This window comes from Ictidomys tridecemlineatus, chromosome 12 (assembly GCF_052094955.1).
Source record: "Ictidomys tridecemlineatus isolate mIctTri1 chromosome 12, mIctTri1.hap1, whole genome shotgun sequence".
Taxonomy (NCBI): Eukaryota; Metazoa; Chordata; class Mammalia; order Rodentia; family Sciuridae; genus Ictidomys; species Ictidomys tridecemlineatus.
In genome coordinates this window covers 36994599-37016560 of record NC_135488.1, presented here as the reverse complement: position 1 = coordinate 37016560, position 21962 = coordinate 36994599, and the positions used below count along the sequence as shown (strand labels likewise).

Below are 21962 nucleotides of genomic sequence, written 5' to 3'. Positions count from 1 at the left end.
CAACAAACGACCAAGTGCAATGTGAGACCCTGGGTTGGAAAAAGGATTTTCCAAAAAGCCAGCAAAATTCCAATAATAACTGGGCACACTGGCACACACCTGTACTCCCAGTGTCTTGGGAGGCTGAGGCAGGAGGATCACAAGCTTAAAGCCAGCCTCAGCAACTTAGCAAGGGCCTAAGTAATGGAAACCCTGTCTCTAAACAAAATACAAAAAAGGGCTGGAGATGTGGCTCAGTGGTTAAGCACCCCTGGGTTTAATCCCTGGTACCAAGAAAAAGGTCTTTTTGATGAGTTAACAGTATTCTATCGATATTAGTTTCCTAGCTTCAGTGACTATACTGAAATTTGATTTTTGAAACTGTCCCGTATTCTATCTACTGTCTGATGCTAATACTAACAGGGAAAACTTGGTGAAGGATGAATAGGAACTCTTTGAAACTAATAGCAGTTACTTTTGCTACTTTTCTGTAAGTCTGAAATTATTTCAAAATAAAAACTTAGGGGACAAAAGGAGTTGGGGTCTGAAGCTAAATGGCCTGGGTTCATAATCTTGTCTCCCAGATTGCTAGCTGCATAATCCTGAGCTTTCCCAGGCTTGCCATCTCTAATCTGGGAGTGATAATAATGGCACCTACCTCATGGGTTTATTAACAGCCTAGAAGATGAACCTAGTACATTTTGTGCCAGAAAATAAAATAAGCCCTGGAAGAATGAGAGGGACATTATCAAAAAGACCCTAGAAGCCAGTTTGAAGAGGTTCCGCCAATCAAATTTGGAACAAGTGAACAATCAAAAAATAAATGAATCACAGATATTAATCCACCCAGTAAAATAAAACATGAAGCCATACTGATATAAATAAATTCAAAGTGTGATAGGAATGAAGTGGTGACATCTCCAAGTACTGGCCTATGAGATTTTTATTAAAGAGCAATTTCACAGTGCAGAAGCCTGGCAGACATTAGAGCTTAGCTAGGTGACCAAAACAAACCTCGTCAGCAATGGATTAATTCAGCACTGAGTGCCTCTGAGAGGGCACCAACCTCAGTGGCACTCCCACCCAAGATGCCAACCATGAGGAAACACAAACCCAAGTTGTCATTCTTAGCAGTGCCACAAGGTCAGCAGAGTCAAGACAACTGTCCTAGACCTGACAACCAAAGGCAACATGTGACACTGAACTGAATCTTTTTGCTAAAAAAAAGACTGGAACTTTTAGCCAAACCTGAATAGGAGCCGGGCACAGTAGCGCATGCCTGTAATCCTGGTGGCTCAGGAGGCTGAAGCAGGAGGAGGGAGGCCAAAGCAAGAGGATCATCATGTTCAATGCCAGCCTCAGCAATGGTGAGGCATTAAGCAAGTCAGTGAAACCCTGTCTTTAAGGAAAAAAAATACAAAATAGGGCTGGGGATGTGGCTCAGTGGTCAAGTGCTGCTGAGTTCAATCCCTGGTACCAAAAAAAAAAATGTTTAATAAATGCCTAAATACCAATTATCCAGAGTTCAAATTATTCCAGATCTTTTCCTTTACAATGTTGAGACAGAGCCTTGCTGTTGCCAGGCTGGCCTAACTCCTGGGCACAAGTGGTCCCCCAATCTGAGTTGCCCAAGTAGCTGGACTATAGTACCAGTATGTCCAGCTTGAATTTTTTTCTTTTTTAAAGATGGTACTGTGGGGCTGGCATTGTGGCTCAGTGGTAGAGTACTCACCTAGCATGCTTGAGGCACTGGGTTAGATCCTCAGCACCAAATAAATACAATATCCACCTAAAACTAAAAAATAAATATTAAAAAAAAGATGGTACTGTGGGCTTTATTCAAAGAAAACATTGGAGATAGGTACAGGGACCAATACAGTGGGTCTTGCAGAGGGGGAACAGATTGGACCCAACCCCCACAACTGTTTTTTTCAAAATCAAGACCCAAGCAAGGTGATGGGTTTCACTCCATAGGTTCTCCCAAATTTCCCCCTCCCTCTACTCCTCACAACTTATTTGAAGAAACAGTCTTGTTTTGGTACTAGGGATTGAACCCAGGGGTGCCTAACCACTGAGCCACATCCCCAGCCCTTTTTTAAATTTTATTTAGAGACAGGGTCTCATCTCACTGAGTTGCTAAGTACCTTGCTAATCTGCTGAGGCTGGTTTTGAACTCTGAATCCTCCTGCCTCAGCCTCCCGAGTTGCTGAGATTACAGGTATACACCATCACGCCAGACTAAATTGAAATTGGATTTTTGAAACTGTCCCATATTCTGAATTTTTCTGTCATTCCCATAAACTTGCTTTGAAACAGATCCCTCAAGAATTCAAACTCACCAAAGTTTTTCTCAAAAGGTCACTCCACCAGTACTACCTGTCAGGCTCTTTACACATATTACTTCTAACGCCTCACAAGGTACCTTTTTGCAAACATAACCATCCTGAGAACATGTTCATGGTGACACAGCCCAATGACAGAGCTGAGGTCATCAGCCTGTGGTCAGCCTGACTCCAAAGGCCATCCTTTTCCCCTGCATGAGGTGATTCCAATCACAATATGGGGATTGAACTATGGCAATGCTAAGCATACACTCTACCTCTGAGCTACATGCCCAGCTCCAATCTATTTTTATTATTAACTGAGCACTGATGGTACACTTTAAGTGGATGACAAAGTAGTACAACAAACAGCTATTCCCAAAATAAAAGCTACCCATGCCTACCCAAAAATACAGAAGAGAAATAAGACTAGTCACCTACGGGAGGAGCCACTGCAATGGCTAGAATTTATTGGAAAGAAGAAACTTTACAGCATATTCTGAGTGAGTGAGTACAGAGGTTCAATGGGCAAACTGGTGAGGAACCAGCTTGTAGTGGGTTCCACAATTTGGGCATCGCTGAGTCTCGCCTTTGTGCAGCCAGAACCAGATGACAGCACTGTTGTCCTCTTCACCTGAAAGGGAAAAGGGTAGTTGAAGATCACCTAGCCTAAAAAAAGAGACTTCTAACATCCATCAACCACATCTGAGACAGAAATAAAACGGTGGCTGACATCTTAAGAAATCAGTTCAAGCTTTTTTCCTATCTTTTAGATGAATAAATGGAAGCCCCAAGTTTACCTGTGAGTAAATTGACACCAAGTTCTAATAATTTCTTTGCCTACATAGAATCCCAAAGCAGGATCTATACTGGTATATATCCCTAGTGCCTAAAACAGTGCCTGGCCCAGAAATCATATAATGATAAGTATCATCTGGGTGAATACTACTCCATGACACACTTCCAGTGAGCAAGTCTAGTTGCTGTTCTGTACCTTTCCAGTAGTACAATATATTCATGCATGAGGCTTGAGAGAGCCAGAACTCCAAAACAACTTATTTGCAAATCTGTCTTCTTTACACACATACAGTCACACAAAAAGATCTGACGCAGCTAACAGACATCCTGTATAGTAGGATGCATTTTTTAAATGGACAAGAAAATAGAGATGAAGTACTTACAAATGCAACCCACAATTCGCTTGTTGGTGATGGATGGGACTAAGTTAGGGTCTTCCTTGGTGCCTGAAGCTGCCTTTGGGGCAAGTATATTGTATGGGTCCTGACAAAAAAAAAACAAAAGCAGACCCATTATGTCAAGTGTTTCCTGCAAGTCACCTTTCTAGAACCAAATAATCTCAGGAGAGGAGTCTGACCCCATTCAAGACCATAGCCCAAAAGAGGACAGAAGGGGAAAAAAAGGGTTTCTCACCAGTCCCTTCTTTGCAGCCATCAACACCTCCCTCTCCAGCCCAGTGGCTTGCTCATCATCAGTAGGAATACCACCTAAAGGAAGATACGTGATTTATGATGTTCACTGACATAATCAAGATTTTAATAAATACACACTGAATGATCAGAGGAAAAGGCCACACATAAACTTATGCATAAGTTTTTGTAGGTTCACAAGCTCTTAAAGGCTACCATATCCATGGTTCCCAAAGGACCACAGTGTCACCTTCCCCATAGCGGAAGCATTTCTTCTCCCACCAGAGGCCAATATTTCGACATTTATCTAATAGGATATCAATCAGTCCATTTGGCTAGGGGAGGCAAAGGTTTGAAGGGCGGCCCAGCCCCCGTCCCCACGACAAGGTCACCCGACACTCTCTAGTTAGGACTCTTATGCAGCAGGTCTGTTTGGTGGGCAGTGGCGGCGATCGCTCGAAATTACTGGGAGATGCCAGCGGAGCTTGGGGTGCTGTGGGCCCTGAAGCGGTCAGTGGCGTCGCGAGGAGCTACGCCGCCAGCCCCACTTTGCTGTCCCAGCACCAACCATCGTGGGAGAATAAGACTGGGGTCCCAGGCGCTCCCCCCGAAGAGTACCTCGAGAAGACATGGAGCGCACGGCGGCCACCCCATTGGGACCGCAGGCCCTCAGGCCCTGCGCGGCCAGAGCGCCGGCTCCGCGAAGTAACCTTGAAGCCATCACACTCGCGTCAAGTAGCTTCACTTCCGGGAACAGATGCGAGATGGGCGGGGCTTCCGGGGCGGGACTACCCTTCTGTCAGCCTTCCGCTTCCTCTGCCTGCCCGTACAGTCACGTGGGAGGTGCGGGGCTGCGCGTGCGTGCTCCTTCCTCTCCGCCGCGGCCTCGGAGGTGTGGAGGATTCCACCGTCTCAACAGTGGGCCTCTTGGAATCTGGGAACTTGGTTTGGGGTCGTTGTGTGTGTGCCCACCACATTGGAATTCCTGTTTGGCCTAGTAACCGTGCTCCTGTAACTTGGACCCGCAGCAGGCCTTAGGTCCGCGCCTGTCAAGACTCGCTGGACTGCCCATGATATAAATTTGGGAGTGGCCCCTTGAAGCCCACTGTGTTCTTTGTTATGCTCGTTAGTCGCCATGCCGGCTCGCCTGACCGCTCGGGAGCCATCGCGAACTTGTTGCACTGGCCCCCGCTGCCAGAACTTGGACGGGACCCACCCGTTACTGTGGGAGGTACCAAGCGGAACGGGGCAGATGTGGGACTCCTCCCGGACTAAAGGCCTAGATGACGTGCAGAGGGGGTGGCTACTCGGATGGTAACCAAGGGAGGGGTTAGGAGGAGGAACAGGAAGTGGAGTCAGAACGTGCTGTGGCCAGTTATTTATTTAAAATGGATAACATCTTCCATGGTTCCCCATCGCCCACAGGTAGTGCACAAGTGTCTTAGCAGGATGGACACTTGAGAACCTTCGCAAAGGCTGTCCCCTCTAGCCTATTGTCCAGACATCTCTGAAACAGTCTGGCTGCATGCTTTGTCTGTCTCCTGACCAGATTGAAAACCTTCAATTATGCCCTAAGGTTGAAGTCTCATTGCCTTGCAGAGACATGGCATATAAAATAATCTGTTAATTCTTACTATTTACTACTTAAACAATATGCAGAATCAATTTATGGGGCTTCTCCTGGCCCAATGAGGCCAACTGAGGCAAATTGGAGAGTACTGAAGTCCCAGGTGTTCCCATCTGTTCCATGCAGATTACTTTTTTTCGGGGGTCGGGGTGGGTGATGGCGCTGAGGATTGAAAGCAGAGCCTATGTGCATGTGAGGAAAGCACTCTATCAACTGAGGTATATCCTTAGCTCCCATGCAGGTTACATTTCGTCGCAGGAATACATGTAATTTTCCAGGGTGCTCATTGTATCAAGAAAAAGAAAAAATGGTTTCTATTCTGAGGTCCAAAATTGCTTGACGCTTTTTGAAAGTGGGTTTTACTATGCGTGGTTCCACTGTTAACTTCCTTACCTCATACTGCAGGCTCTCCAAATTAAAAAAAAAAAAAAAATCCTTAGCTCCAAGGAATGTTCCCGAAGAATCTATAGATCTATAATTGACCTATACCTATGGTTAGGTGTTTGGTGAAGGAAGAAAGTATTGATGTAGAAAACACCTAACTCCACCAGATAGCTCAACCAGTAGTCATTTTTTCCTTCTTTGGGCAACCATTTCTCATCAGTAAAAACTAAGATTAGACTAAGTATTTCCCAAAGTGGGTTCCATGGAATGCAAGTCTAAAGATATGCTATTCCCATAAAGTACTTGATCAAGATAGGAAAGTCCTGCACCTAATGACCGCCCTCTTGGATAGGTATGCTAGCATATTAAAGGCTCTGATTAGGGACCAGGGTTGTTGCAGAGCAGTAGAAAAGCGCTGGCCTGGCACATGGGAAGTGCTGGGTTTGATCCTCAGCTCCACATAAAAATAAATAAAGGTATTGTGTTCAACTACATATATACATATATATATATTAAGGCTCTGATTAGACCTGTGGCAAAGATTCATGTTTACTTTAGCTGTGGTTTAAGCCAGAGTTTTTCTATCTTCCCAATGAGCCTGCCCTTCAGCAGACTAGTAAACTAGGCAGCCCTGAAGGGTTAGGATTCCCTGCTGCTTCACTAGAAGATCAGGCTATAAAATGAAAATCAAGTTTAGGCTTGTTTCTTGCCTTCATAGTAGGTTTCCATAATAATAGGAAATTTTTGCAGGCCCTTGTCCAGCTCAGGAAAACCTTGGCCTCAGGTTGAGATTATTCAGATTGTATGGGTGAACAGGAATATCAGGACCAGTCTGCAGGACCCCTGCTGCCTCCAGCTCCCACCACCCTCCTCTCACACCCCTCCCCCTAAGGTCTTCTTGAGAAATAGTTTATCGTGGGGAACAATCTGCCACTCCTGTTCAGTCATTGTCTTTGCCAAAACAATAAACTTTTATTGAGTATTATTATTTTTTTTTACTTTATAGTAATTCTTAGTTGTCAAAATAAATGCACATTGCATTAAGTCAACACAGATGTGTAAGGAAAAAACAGTTTGATGTTTGTTTGTTTTTTCCTTTCTTCATGCCAGGGTTTCTCAACCTCGGCACAATTAATATTTGGGGGCTGGAAACTCTTTGCAGGGGTAAGGGGGAGGGGCTGTCCTGTGTAAGATTTAGCAGCTGTGCCATTAGCACTCCCCAGTTGTAACAACTAGAAATGTCTTCAGTCATAGTCATGTGTCCCCTGAAGGACAAAATCACTCGATTAAGGATCCCTGCTCTTAAGAATACACATATGGGGGCTGGGGCTCAGGGTAGAGTGCTCACCTGACATGCATGAGGCACTGGATTCGATCCTCAGCACCATATAAAAATAAAAGTATTGGGTCCACTTACAACTAAAAGAAAATACATAAAAAAAAGAAATACACATATAGGAGGTTTCTTTAAAATATACAACTATGTCAAAGCTGGGCATGGTGGCATGTGCCTGTAATCCCAGTGACTCTAGAGGCTGAGGCAGGAGGAGTGCAAATTCAAGCCAGCCACAGCAATTTAACAAGACCCTGAGAAACTTAGTGAAACCCTGTCTCAAAATTAAAAAATAAAGGTGAGGGATATAGCTCAACACCTTGGGTTCAATTCTCAGCACCAACACAAAAACAAATATATGAATATGCATATATATAAAATCACACGTGTATATATGTGCATGTATATGTACATATGTATGTGCCCACATATATATACACATATAAACAGATGTCAAAACGTATTTGTGTGTAAATAAAAATGCAACCTATTATTAGTAAATTGCTTTTTTCATTTAACTGAACTTTTTGTGAACATCCCTCCAGATCAAAACATAAAGCTAACATTTTATATAATCGAGGCATGGTATTCCCTACTATGAATATACTGTAATGTATTCAACTTGTCCCCCTCAATGAACATTCAGATTTCTAGTGTTTTGTGTTGCAAACAATGCTGCAGTGCACGTCCATCTAGGCTCATCAGGCTTATATTCTGGAGCTTTTGTTTCTGAGGAACTGGGTCAAAGGATGTGTGTGTTAAACATTTTAATACATGGCCAGATTGTTTTCCCTAAAGTTTGGAGCAATTCATGCTCCCTCCAGTAGAGTGCGTATCTGTTCCCACCTCCAAGGAGAGAGTTACCGGGGCCTTCTGCCAAGTTTGCAAGAACTGGATAAATAAAAAAAATGAGATGCTGTTTGGCTGTGGGTGCTCAATTCCCTGACTCCTAAGGCAGCTGAACACCTTTCAAATATTTATTGATTATTTGCCTTTCCTCGGGGCTGTGAACTATTGGGCTCAGCCACTCAGGTAAACTATCTAACCTCTTTTTGCCTTAATTTCATTTTCTTTTTGTTATTATTATTGACATGTAATAATTGTACATATTAATGGAGTTTGATGTGATATTTACACACACGTATCCAGGATGTGCTGATAAATCCAACTTCCTTTTATTCCCTCCCCCACAACATACACACCCTTCCCAAACTCCAGTACTCACTATTCAACATGCAGGTCAACTTTGTTTAGCATTCGCACAGAAGAGGGAACATGTGGTTCTTGTTTTCTTGTCTGGCTTATTTCACTTAAAATAATGTCCTTCAGTTCCACCCAAGTGCCTATCAGTTGTAAGTGCTCAGTAAATGTTACCTTAAAAATCATCCACTTAGGGGCTGGGGTTGTAGCTCAGTGATAGAGTGCTTGCCTTGCATGTGTGAGGCACTGGGTTTGATCCTCAGCACCACATAAAAATAAAGATAGCGTGTCCATCTGCAACTAAAAAAAAAAATTTTTTTAAAATCATCCACTCAGCCAGGCATGATGATGCATGCCTATAATCCCAGTGGCTGGGGAGGCTGAGTCAGGAGGATCGCAAGTTCAAAGCCAGCCTTGGAAGCCAATCCTCAAAAACTAAAGGCTGATGTTTTCTCTGATATGCTAATTCACAACAAGGTGGGGGGCACTAGAGAAGAATAGAGTTACTTTAGGTAGAGGGAAGTGAAGGGGAGGAAAGAGGAGGGGAAGGGAGGGGATGTGGGGGTAGGAAAGACAGTAGAATGAAACAGACATTATTCCTGTATGTATACATGTGACTACATGACCAATATGATTCTACAATATGTACTCTCAGAAAAATGAGAACTTGTATCCCATGTATGTATGATATATCAAAGTGCATAAATGCATTCTACTGTCATGTGTAACTAATTAAAACAAACTAAAAAATTAATAAAAAGATAGAAGAAAAAAAGCCAGCCTTGGGAAAGCCCTAAGCAACTTAGCAAGACCCTGTCTCAATATATATATAAATATATATATATATATATATATATATATCAAGCAGCCCTGGTACCTAAATAAATAAATAGATTTATTGTATTTGTAGTTGCTTGTATTTACCTAAAGGAAATCTGGAAGGACTCACAGGAAACTAAATCAAGCTGCTATCTCTACATGAATGGAGGAATGGAGGTAGAGGAAACTAGGTAGAAAGGAGACTTTTCACTCCTTTTTACCTCTTACATTATTATTATTATTATTATTATTATTATTATTATTATTATTATTATTATCATCATCATCATCATCATCATCATTATTTTGTACCAGGGATTGAACCCAGGGGCACTTAACCACTGAGCCATATCCCCAGCTGATTTTGTTTTTTATTTAGAAACAAGGTCTCGCTGAGTTGTTCAGGACTTTGCTAAGTTGCTGAGGCTGGTTTTGAACTTGCGATTCTCCTGCCTTGGCTTCCTGAGCCTCTGGGATTACAGGCATGTGCCACCTCACCCAGTGCACTCTCACATCATTTGAGAAATATCACAAACATTTTCAAAATTGGCTATTGATACTCTTCTTTAGAGGAGTTGTTTACCTTATTGATTCTTCTTGGACATTAGAGAAAGTATATTGAATCCTTTTCATGGGCCAACGATGGTCACTTTTCAAGAGTAAGTAAAACCCAGTTTCTGCCTTGAATCAACAGCAAAAAAGATGGGGAGCAGGGGAGTCCTTGGTTTGGGCAAATTCCACAAAACTTGAAGTATTGGGGTCAAAAAAGGGTCTTTGTCTTCATTTCTGTTGCCTGAGAAGCAGCTCTGAGCCCTGGTGGGCCACAGAGGCCCTGAGTTCTGGAGAATGTGAACTCAGCCAGTTTTTCATTATGGCAGGCAGTGGGGGAGATGCTGCCCCCAGGCCTGCTGGGCTCCACCATCAACCCAGGACAGCTTGGCAGCCAGGGCCCCCTCTGGAGGCCGAGGAAGATAGGACAAAGTGACCCGGCCGAGCTGCAGGGCAGCAATGAAGAATGGAGCATTTTATATGCAGACAACACAAATCCAAAATGGATCGCCTGGAATTGCTCTCAGCCTGGGGCCCGGCTAGCAGGGCTCAAAGGGCTCAGAGGAGGCTTTTTATTTAAAACACTTTTTTAAAAAATTTATTTTAAGAAACAAAAAGAGGGGCTGCAGTTGTGGCTCAGTGGTAGAGCACTTGCCTGGCATGTGTGAAGCCCTGGGTTCGATCCTCAGCACCACATATAAATACATAAATAAATAAAATAAAACATCCATTTACAACTAGAAAAAAAAAAAGAAGCAGAAGAAACAAAAGGTGCCTAGTGAAACAGGAGAGCGTCCCAGGGCACCTCCCAAGGCGCAGGACTCTTCTCTTCCCACCCCCACGTCCTATTCCTTGAGTGCCACTGACTCCCCTAAGTGTCCCATCTGGAAAACCCAGCATCCCTCTCTCCCCTGCGTCTGCCTCTTCCTTCCCTTCTTCTCCTTCCCCCCTTAAGACCCCTCCTTCTGAAGATGCTGCAGGGCAAGGGCCTTGGTGAGGCTGACCACCCTGGGCATGGCGGCGTCGGCCTCCGGTGAGGCTGGCCAAGGCAGCACAGGGAGTGTGCAGATGCCGGACAATGCCCACACCTCTCCCCGGCCATCTGCGAGCTCCAGCCAGCCCAGCTGACAAGCAGAGGGCGAGGGACCTGTGTCACAGCTGTGGAGGAGAGCCTCCAGGCACAGAGGCAGGGAGAAGGGCAGAGGACGGCTGTGAAGGGACAAGCTGGGGACAATCAGTGCTATGCTGTCTCTGAGACAGACCTGGTCCCTATGGTTCAGCCATACTGTCACTGGCGTGCTCAGTGCCTTGCCCCTTGCCCCACTGGCACCCAACACTGAATGTGCCCAACACTAAATGTTCTCTTGGTTTTTGCTTCCAAAGGACTTGGCAGTGCTGGGTACCACCACAGGCTATGGCCCTCATCCTTGTGGTGGGATGATGGGAGGTTGGGAGTCTGGAGCTCCCCCCCCCCCGCCCTTAATCCCAGTCCTTCCTACCTTGCATTTGGCTCCACCTTCATCTCTCCCCTTTGGTCTTCTAAAAAACCTCTCCAGGCTTCTCCTCCCCAGGACTGCCCTTTACCTGCCAGCTATATACCTCCTCCCTGTATCAGGCACCTTCCCCCAGCCTTCAAGGATGATGAATGTCTTTGTCCATTTCTGTTGCTACAGCAAAATACCTGAGACCGAGTAACCTGTAAAGAAAAGAGGTTTATTTGGCTCACAGTTATGGAGATCCAAGGGTACGGCACCAGCTTCTGCTCAGCTTTGGTGAGGGCCTCATGGTGAAGGGCTGAAGAATCGTGGAAGCAGGTGCAGAGAAGGTCCTAGTGAGACAGGAAGCCAGAAAGTGGGCCTGTCTTGCTCTTTTATAAGAACACACTGTCATGCAAGAAACTCTGTGAGGCCAGCACTAAGCCCTCCTGAGGGTGACGCCCCCAATGATCCAACCTCTTGCCACCACCTCTTAATATTGCCACACTGAGGACCAGGCTGCCAACCCACAGACCCTTAGGGGACAGACCACCTCCTAACCACAGCACTGAGACCCAGGTCTCTCCTTGCCACACGCGTCTCTCGGTCATCCATCTCCTCCCGTGTACTTCCAGATGCTTAGGAGAGTCGTGACCTCACCCAGCTGCTTTCTGACCCTTTGGTGCCTTGAGATTCTGATGCTAAGGTCACTCTTGGGTTCCTAGCTGCCAAACTCCGGACCCTGTCTACAACTGCTTCTCTTCCTCGCCTTCTTGCTTTGACTCACCTCCTCATCCTCCTCAGAACTAAGCTTATTCTACCTCAGCCTCTCTGCCTTTCTTCTTGAGCCTCCTTCCTCTGCGGGTTTGGTTTCTGGCTGCCATTATTTCATTCAGCTTCTAGGAACATATCCAAAAGAACTGAAAACATGAGTCCACAGAAAAACTTGTACACAAATACAACAGCATTAGCCATAATAACCAAAGACTGGAACAACCCAAATGCACACCCATGGGTAAACTGATAAATAGAATGTAAAATATTCACCAAATGGAATATTACTCAGCTGGTAAAAAGAAATGAAGTCCAGGTATGTGCTACAACGTGGATGATCCTTGAATACATATGCCAAATGGAAGAAGCCAGACATGAAAGACCACATTTATTTATTTATTTATTTTGGTACCAGAATTGAACCCAGAGGTGCTTAACCACTGAGCCACATCCCCAGCCCTCTTTATCTTTTTTTATTTTGAGACAGGGTCTTGCTAAGTTGCTGAGGGCCGCCTTGAAATTGCCATTCACCTGCTCAGCCTCCTGAGTCGCTGAGATTACAGGTCTGTGCCACTGTACCCAGCTTTGTGGTTCCATTTAAACGAAATATCCAGAATAAGCCACAGCAGTAGTGCATGCCTATGATCCCAGTGACTCAGGAGGCTGAGGCAGGAGAATCTCAAGTTTGAGAGCAGTCAGGGTGCAAAGGCCTTGTCACTAGGTAATATTAAAAAGACCAGGGATGTAACAAAGTGGGATAGTGCTTTCCTAGAATGCCCAAGGCCATAGATTCACTCCCCAGTACCAAAAACAAACAAACAAACAAACAAACTTTGAAATAGGTGAATTCATAGAGACAGTAGATCGGTGGTTTCCTGTGAGAAAGGAGAAATGGGCAGTATTTGCTGGTGGGTAGCTTGGTTTCTCTTTTGAGAATGTTCTGAAATTAGATACTGCTAATGATCGCAAAACCTTGTGCACTTCTAAAAAACACTGAACTGTATCCTTTAAAACCGTGAATTTTCTTCAGGTGTGGTGGCACACACCTGTAATCCCAGCAATTTGGGAGGCTGAGGTAGGGGGTCATAAATTTGAGACCAGCCTCAACAACTTAGCAAGACCAGTCTCAAAATAAAAAACAAAAAGGGTGGGGGATGTATCTCAGTGGGTAAAGGGCTCCTGGGTTCAATCCCCAGGACCAAACAATGGGGAGGGACATGGGGGCAGTGGCACATGACTGTAATCCCATTGGAGACAGGAGGATCGATCGCAAGTTCAAAGCCAGCCTTGGCAAGCGTGAGGCACTAAGCAACTCAGGAAGAACCTGTCTCTAAATAAAATACAAAATAGGGGGGAGGATGTGGCTCAGTGGTCAAGTGTCCCTGAGTTGAATCCCCAGTACCAAAAAAATAAAATAATGAAGAGGGTGAAATTTATGGTATTTAAATTACATCTCAATTTTTAAATTTTTTAAATTTTTTATATATTTATTTTTTAGTTATAGTTGACACAATATCTTTGTTTTATTCATCTATCTTTATAGGCCCAGGATAGAACCCAGCGCCTTGCATGTGCAAGGTGAGTGCTCTACTGCTGAGCCACAACCCCAGCCCCTACATCTCAATTTTTAAAAATCAAACCATCTCAGTCTATTTTCTGCTACTGTCACATAACACCTAAGACTGGTTAATTTATGAAGGAAAGAGGTTCATTTTTCAACTCTTGCTTCTGAACATGGTCAGGGTCTTCTTACTGCAGAAGGGCAGAAGACAGAAGGAGATAAATGGGGCCAGATGTAGCAAGGCAGAGGGTGAGAGATGGCTCAGCTGTCTCTGGTGCTGCTAGGGCTGTGTCTACTTTTCCCTCCTGTTAAGGGATGAGCTCACCCAGGCAGAGCCTCCTGGGACACATGCATACACCTGGCATACAGCTCAGCACACAGTAAGTATTCACTAAACTCCGGTCGACTGCCCGAAAGACAACCACGCTGGTTTGGTGAGGCCTTGAGAAGAAACTGCAGTAAGCATGCCCCACATGTCTACATTCAAGGAATAAACTAAGGAACCTGCGGGCTGTGGGGACAGCTCATCTGAACGGAGCACTCACCTCAAACAACAATCCAGCTCAGACAGGGCAGGATGTTCAGAAGGAAGCTTCTAGAAGGTTCTCCCAAAATGACATCAAGAGACAGAGCTTAAATTTTCCTCTGCCTATGTAGATCTGGGAGGAGAAAATCCTGCACTGACCCATGGTCCCCTCCTGTCTCTCTTGTCAGTGTATGGCTTCTTTCTCAGCAATCGTCCCCAGAGTGCCATGCACTCCCCTGTGAATCCTTCAACTGGCTCCTTTGGGGGTCCTTGTCTCAAACCTTTCTCAACTAGGAGTGGCCTCTGTTCCTTGACCCTGAGCCTAAACCGGGTTCTGCCACTCCCTGAGAGGTCCTCTGGGAGTCCCGGGCTTCCCTGTTGGTAAGTGACATCCCTGTCCTTAAGCACTCCATCTGCATTTACGTTTTTGCACACTCTGTTCCCTTCTTCTTTGATGCTTTTCCTACTTACACAGATAACTTGCAAATCCCAATTCCAATGCCAAGACTTGACATAATATCCTACATGAGGAATTACTTTGGGAATGCAATTAAGGGAAAAATTTCTGTTTCTTTCTCCCAAAACCCCTCTGTGTTCCCACTCCTTTTCTTCTTTTTTTTTTTTTCCCTGAGACCTCATTAACGTTCAGTGCCAGACTTGCTGTCCATTCACAACAGTGACATTAGACTTCCGGAACAAAACCGGCTCTTCATTCTCTTTGCAGTTTCTATTTTCTATCTTTCTCTAATGACTGTTTTGAAATCAGTCAGTAGAATATGGAGGACAAGGCCTGGCCTCCAGAATAAAAGACACACAACTTCAAATGGCCCTGGACCCAGCGGCTGTATAACTTACTTAACCCCCCCCCCCCGTGAATCTCCAATTTCCCTTTTTTAGTGTTAAAAGACAAAATTACAACAAATCTAGTTCAAAAATCTTAATTGGCTCTTATTTGTGATTCCAGAATGAGGGCAACATCTCAGTCCATAAAAAGAATGAGTGTTCCAATAAGCTAAGCAGAGAAGTTTGGTTTTATAGACAGAAAAGGGCTGAGGAAAGCAGAAACCGAACAAGAAGTAGATTGGTTGTTTCAATTACTTTCCTTATTCGTTTAAAACCAAGGGGACATCCTTAGCATGCCAGCCCAGGTAAAGTGGCCCCTTTATAATTAGTTGCTATGAAGCTCCTAGTGTTGCTATCTGAACGACTGGTTTCAGAGTTCAGTTGGATTACTGGCACCTAGCATGAGTATGCCATTCTGATTTAGTCTGCTCTGCTGCAGCCTAGCCCAGGAACCTGTTGAAAACAACGGCCTCTTATGGGTAGGAGTGTCATAAAGGTTAAATTACAATGTATGTGGTACATGTAAGCACATACTAAGTGACCAATAAATGGTACTCACATGAAGAGGAAGATTGTAAGTGAGTATAATAACTGAAAGTATCACTCCACCAGGCCAAGTTTTGGAAGAATAAGCAGTCACTCACATAGGAGGATTTGGAAGGAGAAGGCCACCTTGCCTGTAGTGATTTTTTTTCTTTGAGATGGGGTCTTAAAGTGAGGGCAAGCCAGGCGTATTGGTGCATACCTCTAATCCCAGTGGCTTGGGAGGCTGAGGCAAGAGGATCTCAAGTTCAAAGCCAGCCTCAGCAACTTAGTGAGGCCCTCAGCAACTTGATGAGGCTCTGTCTCTAAATAAAAAATGAAAAGATCTGTAAATGTGGCTCAATGGTTAAGCATCCCTGGATTCAATCCCCACTACTAAAAAAAAAAAAAAAAAAAAAAAAGTCAGGCCAAAACCCTGAGAGACTTGGAAAAACACTGGCCAACATCAACAAGACCCCTGGGCTTGAGTCCCAGCTCTCATAACCCATTGTATGGCTCCAGGCAGGGCAGGTGGTCTCAAGCCTTAGTTTCTTCATCTGAAAAATATTCCTAGTAATAGCACCCTCCAGCCTGCCATGAGGATCAAATGAGGTGACGTTTCTGGAAGCAATTTGTACAATGAAAAAGGATTATTCTTGTATAGGTTATTATTCTCAATTTTGCCTGGGGTTTGCTGTCTCTTTATATTAAACTGTCAAATGGTGCTCATTAAACGGATCCACCTAAACATTTAAAATGGCAGGGGTTCTGCAAAGAGCAGGAATGAGTTCAGAGCGACTGCTGTCAACCTCTTCAAAATTCCTTGTGACAACTGGAAGTCAGATGAATTAATGGGTCCAAGCTCCTGAAGGAATCCATCAAAAGTAGCAAAAGGTCAAGTAGTAATTGGGAAGACACGCAAACACACCAGGACCGCTGCCTTCTGGCGCATCCTATCCTGGCTTCCTCAGCTGGGCACAAACCTTGCCAGATTTCTAGCTACAGTGTGGCAAAGCTCTGCTCAACTCAGCCCTAAGGTCCTGGAGGATCACTCATTAGTCATCCACGAGGCTTACTTAAAAATCAGCTTCCCCACCCTCCACCCCAAAAAATCAGTTTCCCAGATATAGGGTGGGAATTTTCACTGATAACAGGAGTGATTGAGACTAAGGGGAAAAAATGTGTGTGTGTGTGTGTGTGTGTGTGTGTGTGTGTGTGTGTGTGTAGATGGCCTAGCTCGATGCCAGATGCAGTGCCAGGGCTCAACCAGTATTTGCAGAGCGCGACTCTAAGGGCCCACATACCCTGAGACTCACATACACACTCATGCACACGCAGATACACTCCCAGGAAAGCAAACTGTGGCACCTGTGAGCCCTGGAAGGTGTCAGGAGCCGAGTACACTGCACATTGTGGTGTCTCAACTTTGGAAAGATCTGGAAGGTCTAGTAGTGGCCTATGGTCTGTTCCAAATTCAAGTCTTGATGCCACCCCGAGGGCCCTCACCAGTACAATGCACACCAGGGTCTCCAGGCTGAGTGACTTAACAAGCTTAAGGGCAGCGCAGATTGCTAGCTGGGATGACGTCAGTGCGTGGCCTGCAGGGGCAAGAAGCCTACCGGTCTGCGCACGCATCTGCGCACGTGGCTGCGCACGCGGCTGCGCTCGCGCTGGGAGCAGGCTTCGCAGCTGCGCATGCGGGAACGCGGCGCCTGTTGCCGGGACAGGCGCAACGTTGCCCCCACAGCCCGGCCGCCCAGGCCTTGGCAGCCTGTCCCTGCCGTCTGCCCGCGCTCGCTGGCGGCCTCCCTGGCCTCCTGCCCACGCGCTTCGCACGTGGCCTCCATCTCAGCTCAGGGGGTAGGATCAGCAGCGCCACTTGACAGGTGAGGAAACCCAAGCTGAGGAACCAGGCTCCGGTGGCCTGGCCGGTGGCGGGCACGCGACCAGTCCAGAGCCCAGTCGGGACCAGTGTGGGTCCCCTTGTGTGTTTCCCGCTGGCTCTGTGCTGGGTGCCGGGGAGGCCCACACCAAGGTGGCCAGGCCTGGTCCCCTCCCTGTGCCCAAGAGGGATAGGCCTCCTCCCCTGTGCCAAGGCCTGGCTTGTTGAGATGGACCTTTTTCAAACTCGCTTGAAAAAAACAAAAAATGGCTTATGATTTGGTTGACTCAGGGAGTTGTATTTTCTTTGTTTCAAAATTTTAAACTTAATTATTATTTTTGGTACTGGACCCAAGGGCACTCCACCAATGACTTGTATCCTCCTGTCTCTCTTTCTCTCTCTCTTTTTTTTTTTTAATGAGACAGGGTCTTGTTAAGTTGCCCAGGTGCAGTGACCTCAAACTGTGATCCTCCTGCCTCAGCCTCCTCAGTTGCTGGGATTACAGGCATCTATCACTAGCCCAATGTGTTTTCTTTCTTAATAATCTCCAGGGCACAGAGGATAGTTACTGTTGCTTTTTCCATAAAGATATTCCGTTCCCAGTCCCTGCCCAGTTTGATGGATGTGGAGTTTATGGCCCTGGAGACTGTTTTACTTTTCTCTGTGGCTAAAACTCATCTCCTTTCATCTTTCAAATTATGAGCTGAGTGCCTGCTGACCAGAGCCTCTCCCCTTGCTAGTGTCCCTGGGCTACTAAATATTTGTTTAAAAGGACAGATATAAAACATGGTGTTATAATAAGGTACCTTGAGAAAGCAATATCACAGAAATAGGGCAACTGTAATATTCTGAATTAATCTTGGCTCCTTTGACATCAAAGCTCACAGCATTTTGGATTTTATAATTGTTTGGCCTCATGGCTATACTTTGAGATAGATTATTTCATTTTACTTATAGCTGGGAAGGTAAAAGAACAAAGAACTGAGGTGATATGTTGAAATCACACTGTGAGACCATGATGGAGACTGGGAGAGGTTGGGAAGGGACGTTGACAGGCACAGGCTCTGGGTTGGGGTTTGCAGGATTTGGAGAGGGAGCCACAGTCCCTGGGCTGTGTTGGAGAGTGACTTACAAGGCTGAGCCAGCCAAGGGCACTGAGATTAAAGAGAGTTGCTGGGGGTGTAGCTCCATGGTAGAGCGTTTGCCCAGAATGCATGAAGCTCTGGGTTCCATCCCCGCATGCATACACACATGCATTCCTTCACACACATCATACTGCACATATTTACATATGTGCACATACATGTACACAAATCACATATACACACGTATACATATATGCTGATGAATGTACTTATGTACACACATTGCACATACACAGATGATACATATATGCACATGCATATATATGTGCACACATTTGCATATGTACACAAACATGTACACACATCACACATGCACACATTTGCATGTACACATGTACTTATAAATATTTATATATGTATGTAAGTGTGTGATGTGTGTGTGGATACACACACATCACACACACACACACACACACATATGCAAATAATTGCAGTTCTTTGAAAAGAATTCAAGTGAGATTGAGGAGAAACTGGTTCTGGGTGTCTGGTTTGGTATTAGGGGCTTGAGGAGAAGTAGTAAAGATAAATGTTAATGCTGTCTCCCCATTGACTGTAGCAGCACCTCTGTCCACTCCTGGCTTCCAGTCAAGACACCTAGCATACAGGCCTGAGCATGTGGGACTAACCAGATGGATTGCTTTGCACTGATTCAGGATCACTATGTTCACATTGTGAAAGCTCTGAAGTTGGGTTGGGTCCCCTAATTGTTGGTATCCTTCCTTGTGTTATCGCTCACTGGGCAACAGTTTCTCTGTCTCAGTGGCACAGAAAGTAACAGAGCCCTTAAAATCAGTGGCATTTACCTCTGATAAAGGGGGATGATCAGCTATAATGTAGTTGGTTGCAGATATCAGAGTTAGAGACTCAAGCCAAAAAGATAACCTGTTATCCAACTCTACTACTATTTCTTCCTCTTTGAAAATGTTTATGTTTTCAAGGAAGGTGAAGGAACAGATTAGTAAAAGCTCATATATATAGAGAGGGGGGGGGGGGGAGAGAGAGCGAGCGCTACTTTGTGAGTTGGAAAGGGAAGAAAGAGCTAGTGTGTGTCTTCTTTCCAGGTGAAGTGGGAGCATCATGTAACCGCTGGCAGATCAGAACCTTTGAGTGACATGTGCCTGAAGGCAGCCAGACTTAGCTGCCCACTGATCAGGTAGCCCTGGTTCACAAACCTTGGGACTGGCCAGTCTGAACATACTGCTGAGCCCATGAGCAGTGGCCCTGGGTCTGTCTGTGGCAGAGACCCTTTCTTTGCTGCTGGTTCCTCCAGGACAGAGACCTTGTCGTTCTCCTCCTTGGTTTCCCAAGGCCTGACACATGGCAGATGCTGAATTGGGGCTTGCGTCCTGGAACTGTATTGAACCAGCTGGCATGAGCTGCCTTCCTGGTACCCAGGTACCAGGAAGAGGGGGGGATGAAGCCATTCATCTTGGGGGCTCATTCTGTGAGCAAGGGCTGCGGGGGGCCCTGGAGCTCCCTGGCCTTGTGAGCTTATGGGAGACCGCATTCCTCCCCAGCCATGCTCATTTCCAACACTTGGCTTCTCAAATGAAATTTGGGATTTAGTCCACTCATAAATCAGAGCCCAGGGGAGGGGTGATAGTAGGGGATAGGAAAGGTAGCAGAATACAACAGTCATTAATATGCCATTATGTAAAAATGTGAGTATGTAACAGATGTGATTCTGCAATCTGTATTTGGGGTAGAAATGGGAGTTCAAAACCCAATTGAGTCAAATGTATGAAAGATGATATATCATGAGCTCTGTAATGTTTTGAACAATCAATAAAAATAAATAAATAAATAAATAAATCAGAGCCCACCTGCATGTCACCTCATTTGGTGACTTTGCCCCCAGAGAGATTCACTAATTAAACTTCAGAGTATTTAAGTCCCAGCTTTCACAGCAGGTTACCTGTGCCAGGTATGGTATTTAACAGGTGAGCAGGTCTCCAGCTGTGGGGGGGGGGGGAATTGGACAGCTGAGTGAGAATCTGCTGGAGACATGAGGCCAGGGCTCACCCTCTGACCAGAGACCTGGGGCTGAACTTGACCTCTGCGCCCCACCACTCCCTGGCTGACTTGTAGTCCTTCTAGAAATAGACACTTGGAGCATGCAAGACTTGTCCCGGCCTGCTGTTGAGCTCGTTGTTTGTATGGAAAAGGAGACTTTGAGCAGTTACCTCTCTCTCCTTTTGGACACAAGCACTGTGCTTGAGGATGCTGCCACAGCCACCTCCAATCTGCTAGTTTTGTTGTTGTTGTTAATCATTGAGGATGACTTTGGGGATGTTTTCATAATAAATGTCCCATGGTTTTCCAGATTACAGTTGGATTTGTGGGAAGTATTGTTGATCACCATAGGTTTTTTGGGGGGAAAAACAAAACAAAAAATCTTCAGTGGATAGGAAAACTAGGAACTGAAAGTATGATGAGAAACAATGTTTAGTCTGAAAGCATCTTAAAATATCCTTGTTAATTATCAAGGGGAAGACCATGGTACAACAGCAGAGACCTGGCAGATTCCACTTTAGCCAAGAGATGGAAATTAGCAACACCAGCAAACAGATGGATAGACATCGTGTGCCTTCTAATAGGACGTACTGAGAAGGATACAGCTTCACATCCATGTATTCTTGCAATCACAAGGAAGCAACACAAAAGCCTAAACTGATGGACTACAAAATAACTGGCCAGTACTCAACAGCATCAAAATCACGTATTAACACCATAAAGGCACACACACTGGAGAAAAATAATGATAAAACATTATCCAAACCAGGCCCCAGGCTGGACGCTGGGTGTTCTTACAAATTAGCCTGCCTCAGGTGTTTCATTGTTGTTACGAACAACTGACTAATACAGAAGATAAGTTCATTCTATCTCTTTGAAACTATCTGGCTTTATCTATATAAATAAAAATATCTATTTCCTGAGAGTCATCAGTTTGACAGCCAGGTACATTCCCAAAAAGAGGGAGAGAGGGAAGGGAGCTATGTAACAGTGTTCATTATTCATAATAGTAAAAAAATGAAGCTGAGCATGGTGGCACATGCCTGTAATCTCAGTGGCTTGCAAGGTAGAGGCAGGAGGATGGCAAGTTCAAAGCCAGACTCAGCAAGTTAGCGAGGTGCTAAGTAACTCAGTGAGACCCTATCTCTAATAAAATACAAAATAGGACTGGGAATGTGGCTCAGTGGTCAAGTGCCCCTGAGTTCAATCCCTGGTACTGGAAAAAAAAAAATGAGAAAGAGTGACATCCATCATTAGCAGAAGAACTAAATAGATATTTGTATGATGGAGTACTATACAGTGATGACACTGACAGTGAACATTGACACAAGTAGCATTGCACAAAAGAAGCCAGAAACAAAGAATCTATACTGTCTGGTTTCATATTTTAAAATAGGCAAAATGAGCCTGTGGTGTTAGGGTCTCACCTTTGGGGCAGCAGCTGGGAGTGCTGGTTGGGAGGGAGATGAGGGGGGCTCTGGATGGAGCTAATGTGCTATTATTTTTCCTTGGGTAATGTGGTCTAGGTGGGTTTACTTTGTGCAGGTTCACTCAGCCGCATGCTTAGTCTGGTAGGCTCTTC

The 21962-nt window shown here is 45.1% G+C and overlaps 2 protein-coding genes across 6 annotated transcripts in view; one reads left to right on the top strand and one right to left on the bottom strand.

Annotated features, from left to right (window-relative positions):
* Positions 1–2738: 2738 nt before the first annotated feature.
* Cox5b (cytochrome c oxidase subunit 5B) lies at positions 2739–4504 on the bottom strand. Its single transcript, XM_005339597.5, has 4 exons — positions 4346–4504; positions 3732–3805; positions 3482–3581; positions 2739–2934 (listed from the first exon to the last, which is right to left on the bottom strand). Exons 1-4 carry the CDS (start codon positions 4446–4448, stop codon positions 2822–2824), a joined length of 390 nt encoding a protein of 129 aa, XP_005339654.1. The 5' UTR covers positions 4449–4504; the 3' UTR covers positions 2739–2821.
* Positions 4505–17039: 12535 nt separating this feature from the next.
* Positions 17040–21962, top strand: part of Fam178b (family with sequence similarity 178 member B) — a 100350-nt gene continuing 95427 nt past the window's right edge. For all 5 annotated transcript variants that reach the window (XM_040270763.2, XM_040270761.2, XM_040270764.2 and 2 more), the window contains exon 1: positions 17040–17226. The gene's annotated coding sequence lies outside the window, so the exon portion shown is untranslated. The remainder of the gene's footprint in view (positions 17227–21962) is intronic.

Excerpts from the sequence above, each read along its gene's own strand:
- Cox5b (XM_005339597.5), bottom strand. The coding sequence starts at position 4,448 with ATGGCTTCAAGGTTACTTCGCGGAGCCGGCGCTCTGGCCGCGCAGGGC. Across the intron at positions 3,806-4,345 it reads GCGCTCCATGTCTTCTCGAG|GTGGTATTCCTACTGATGAT; the intron begins GTACTCTTCGGG and ends ATCTTCCTTTAG. Across the intron at positions 2,935-3,481 it reads GCGAATTGTGGGTTGCATTT|GTGAAGAGGACAACAGTGCT; the intron begins GTAAGTACTTCA and ends TTTCCCTTTCAG.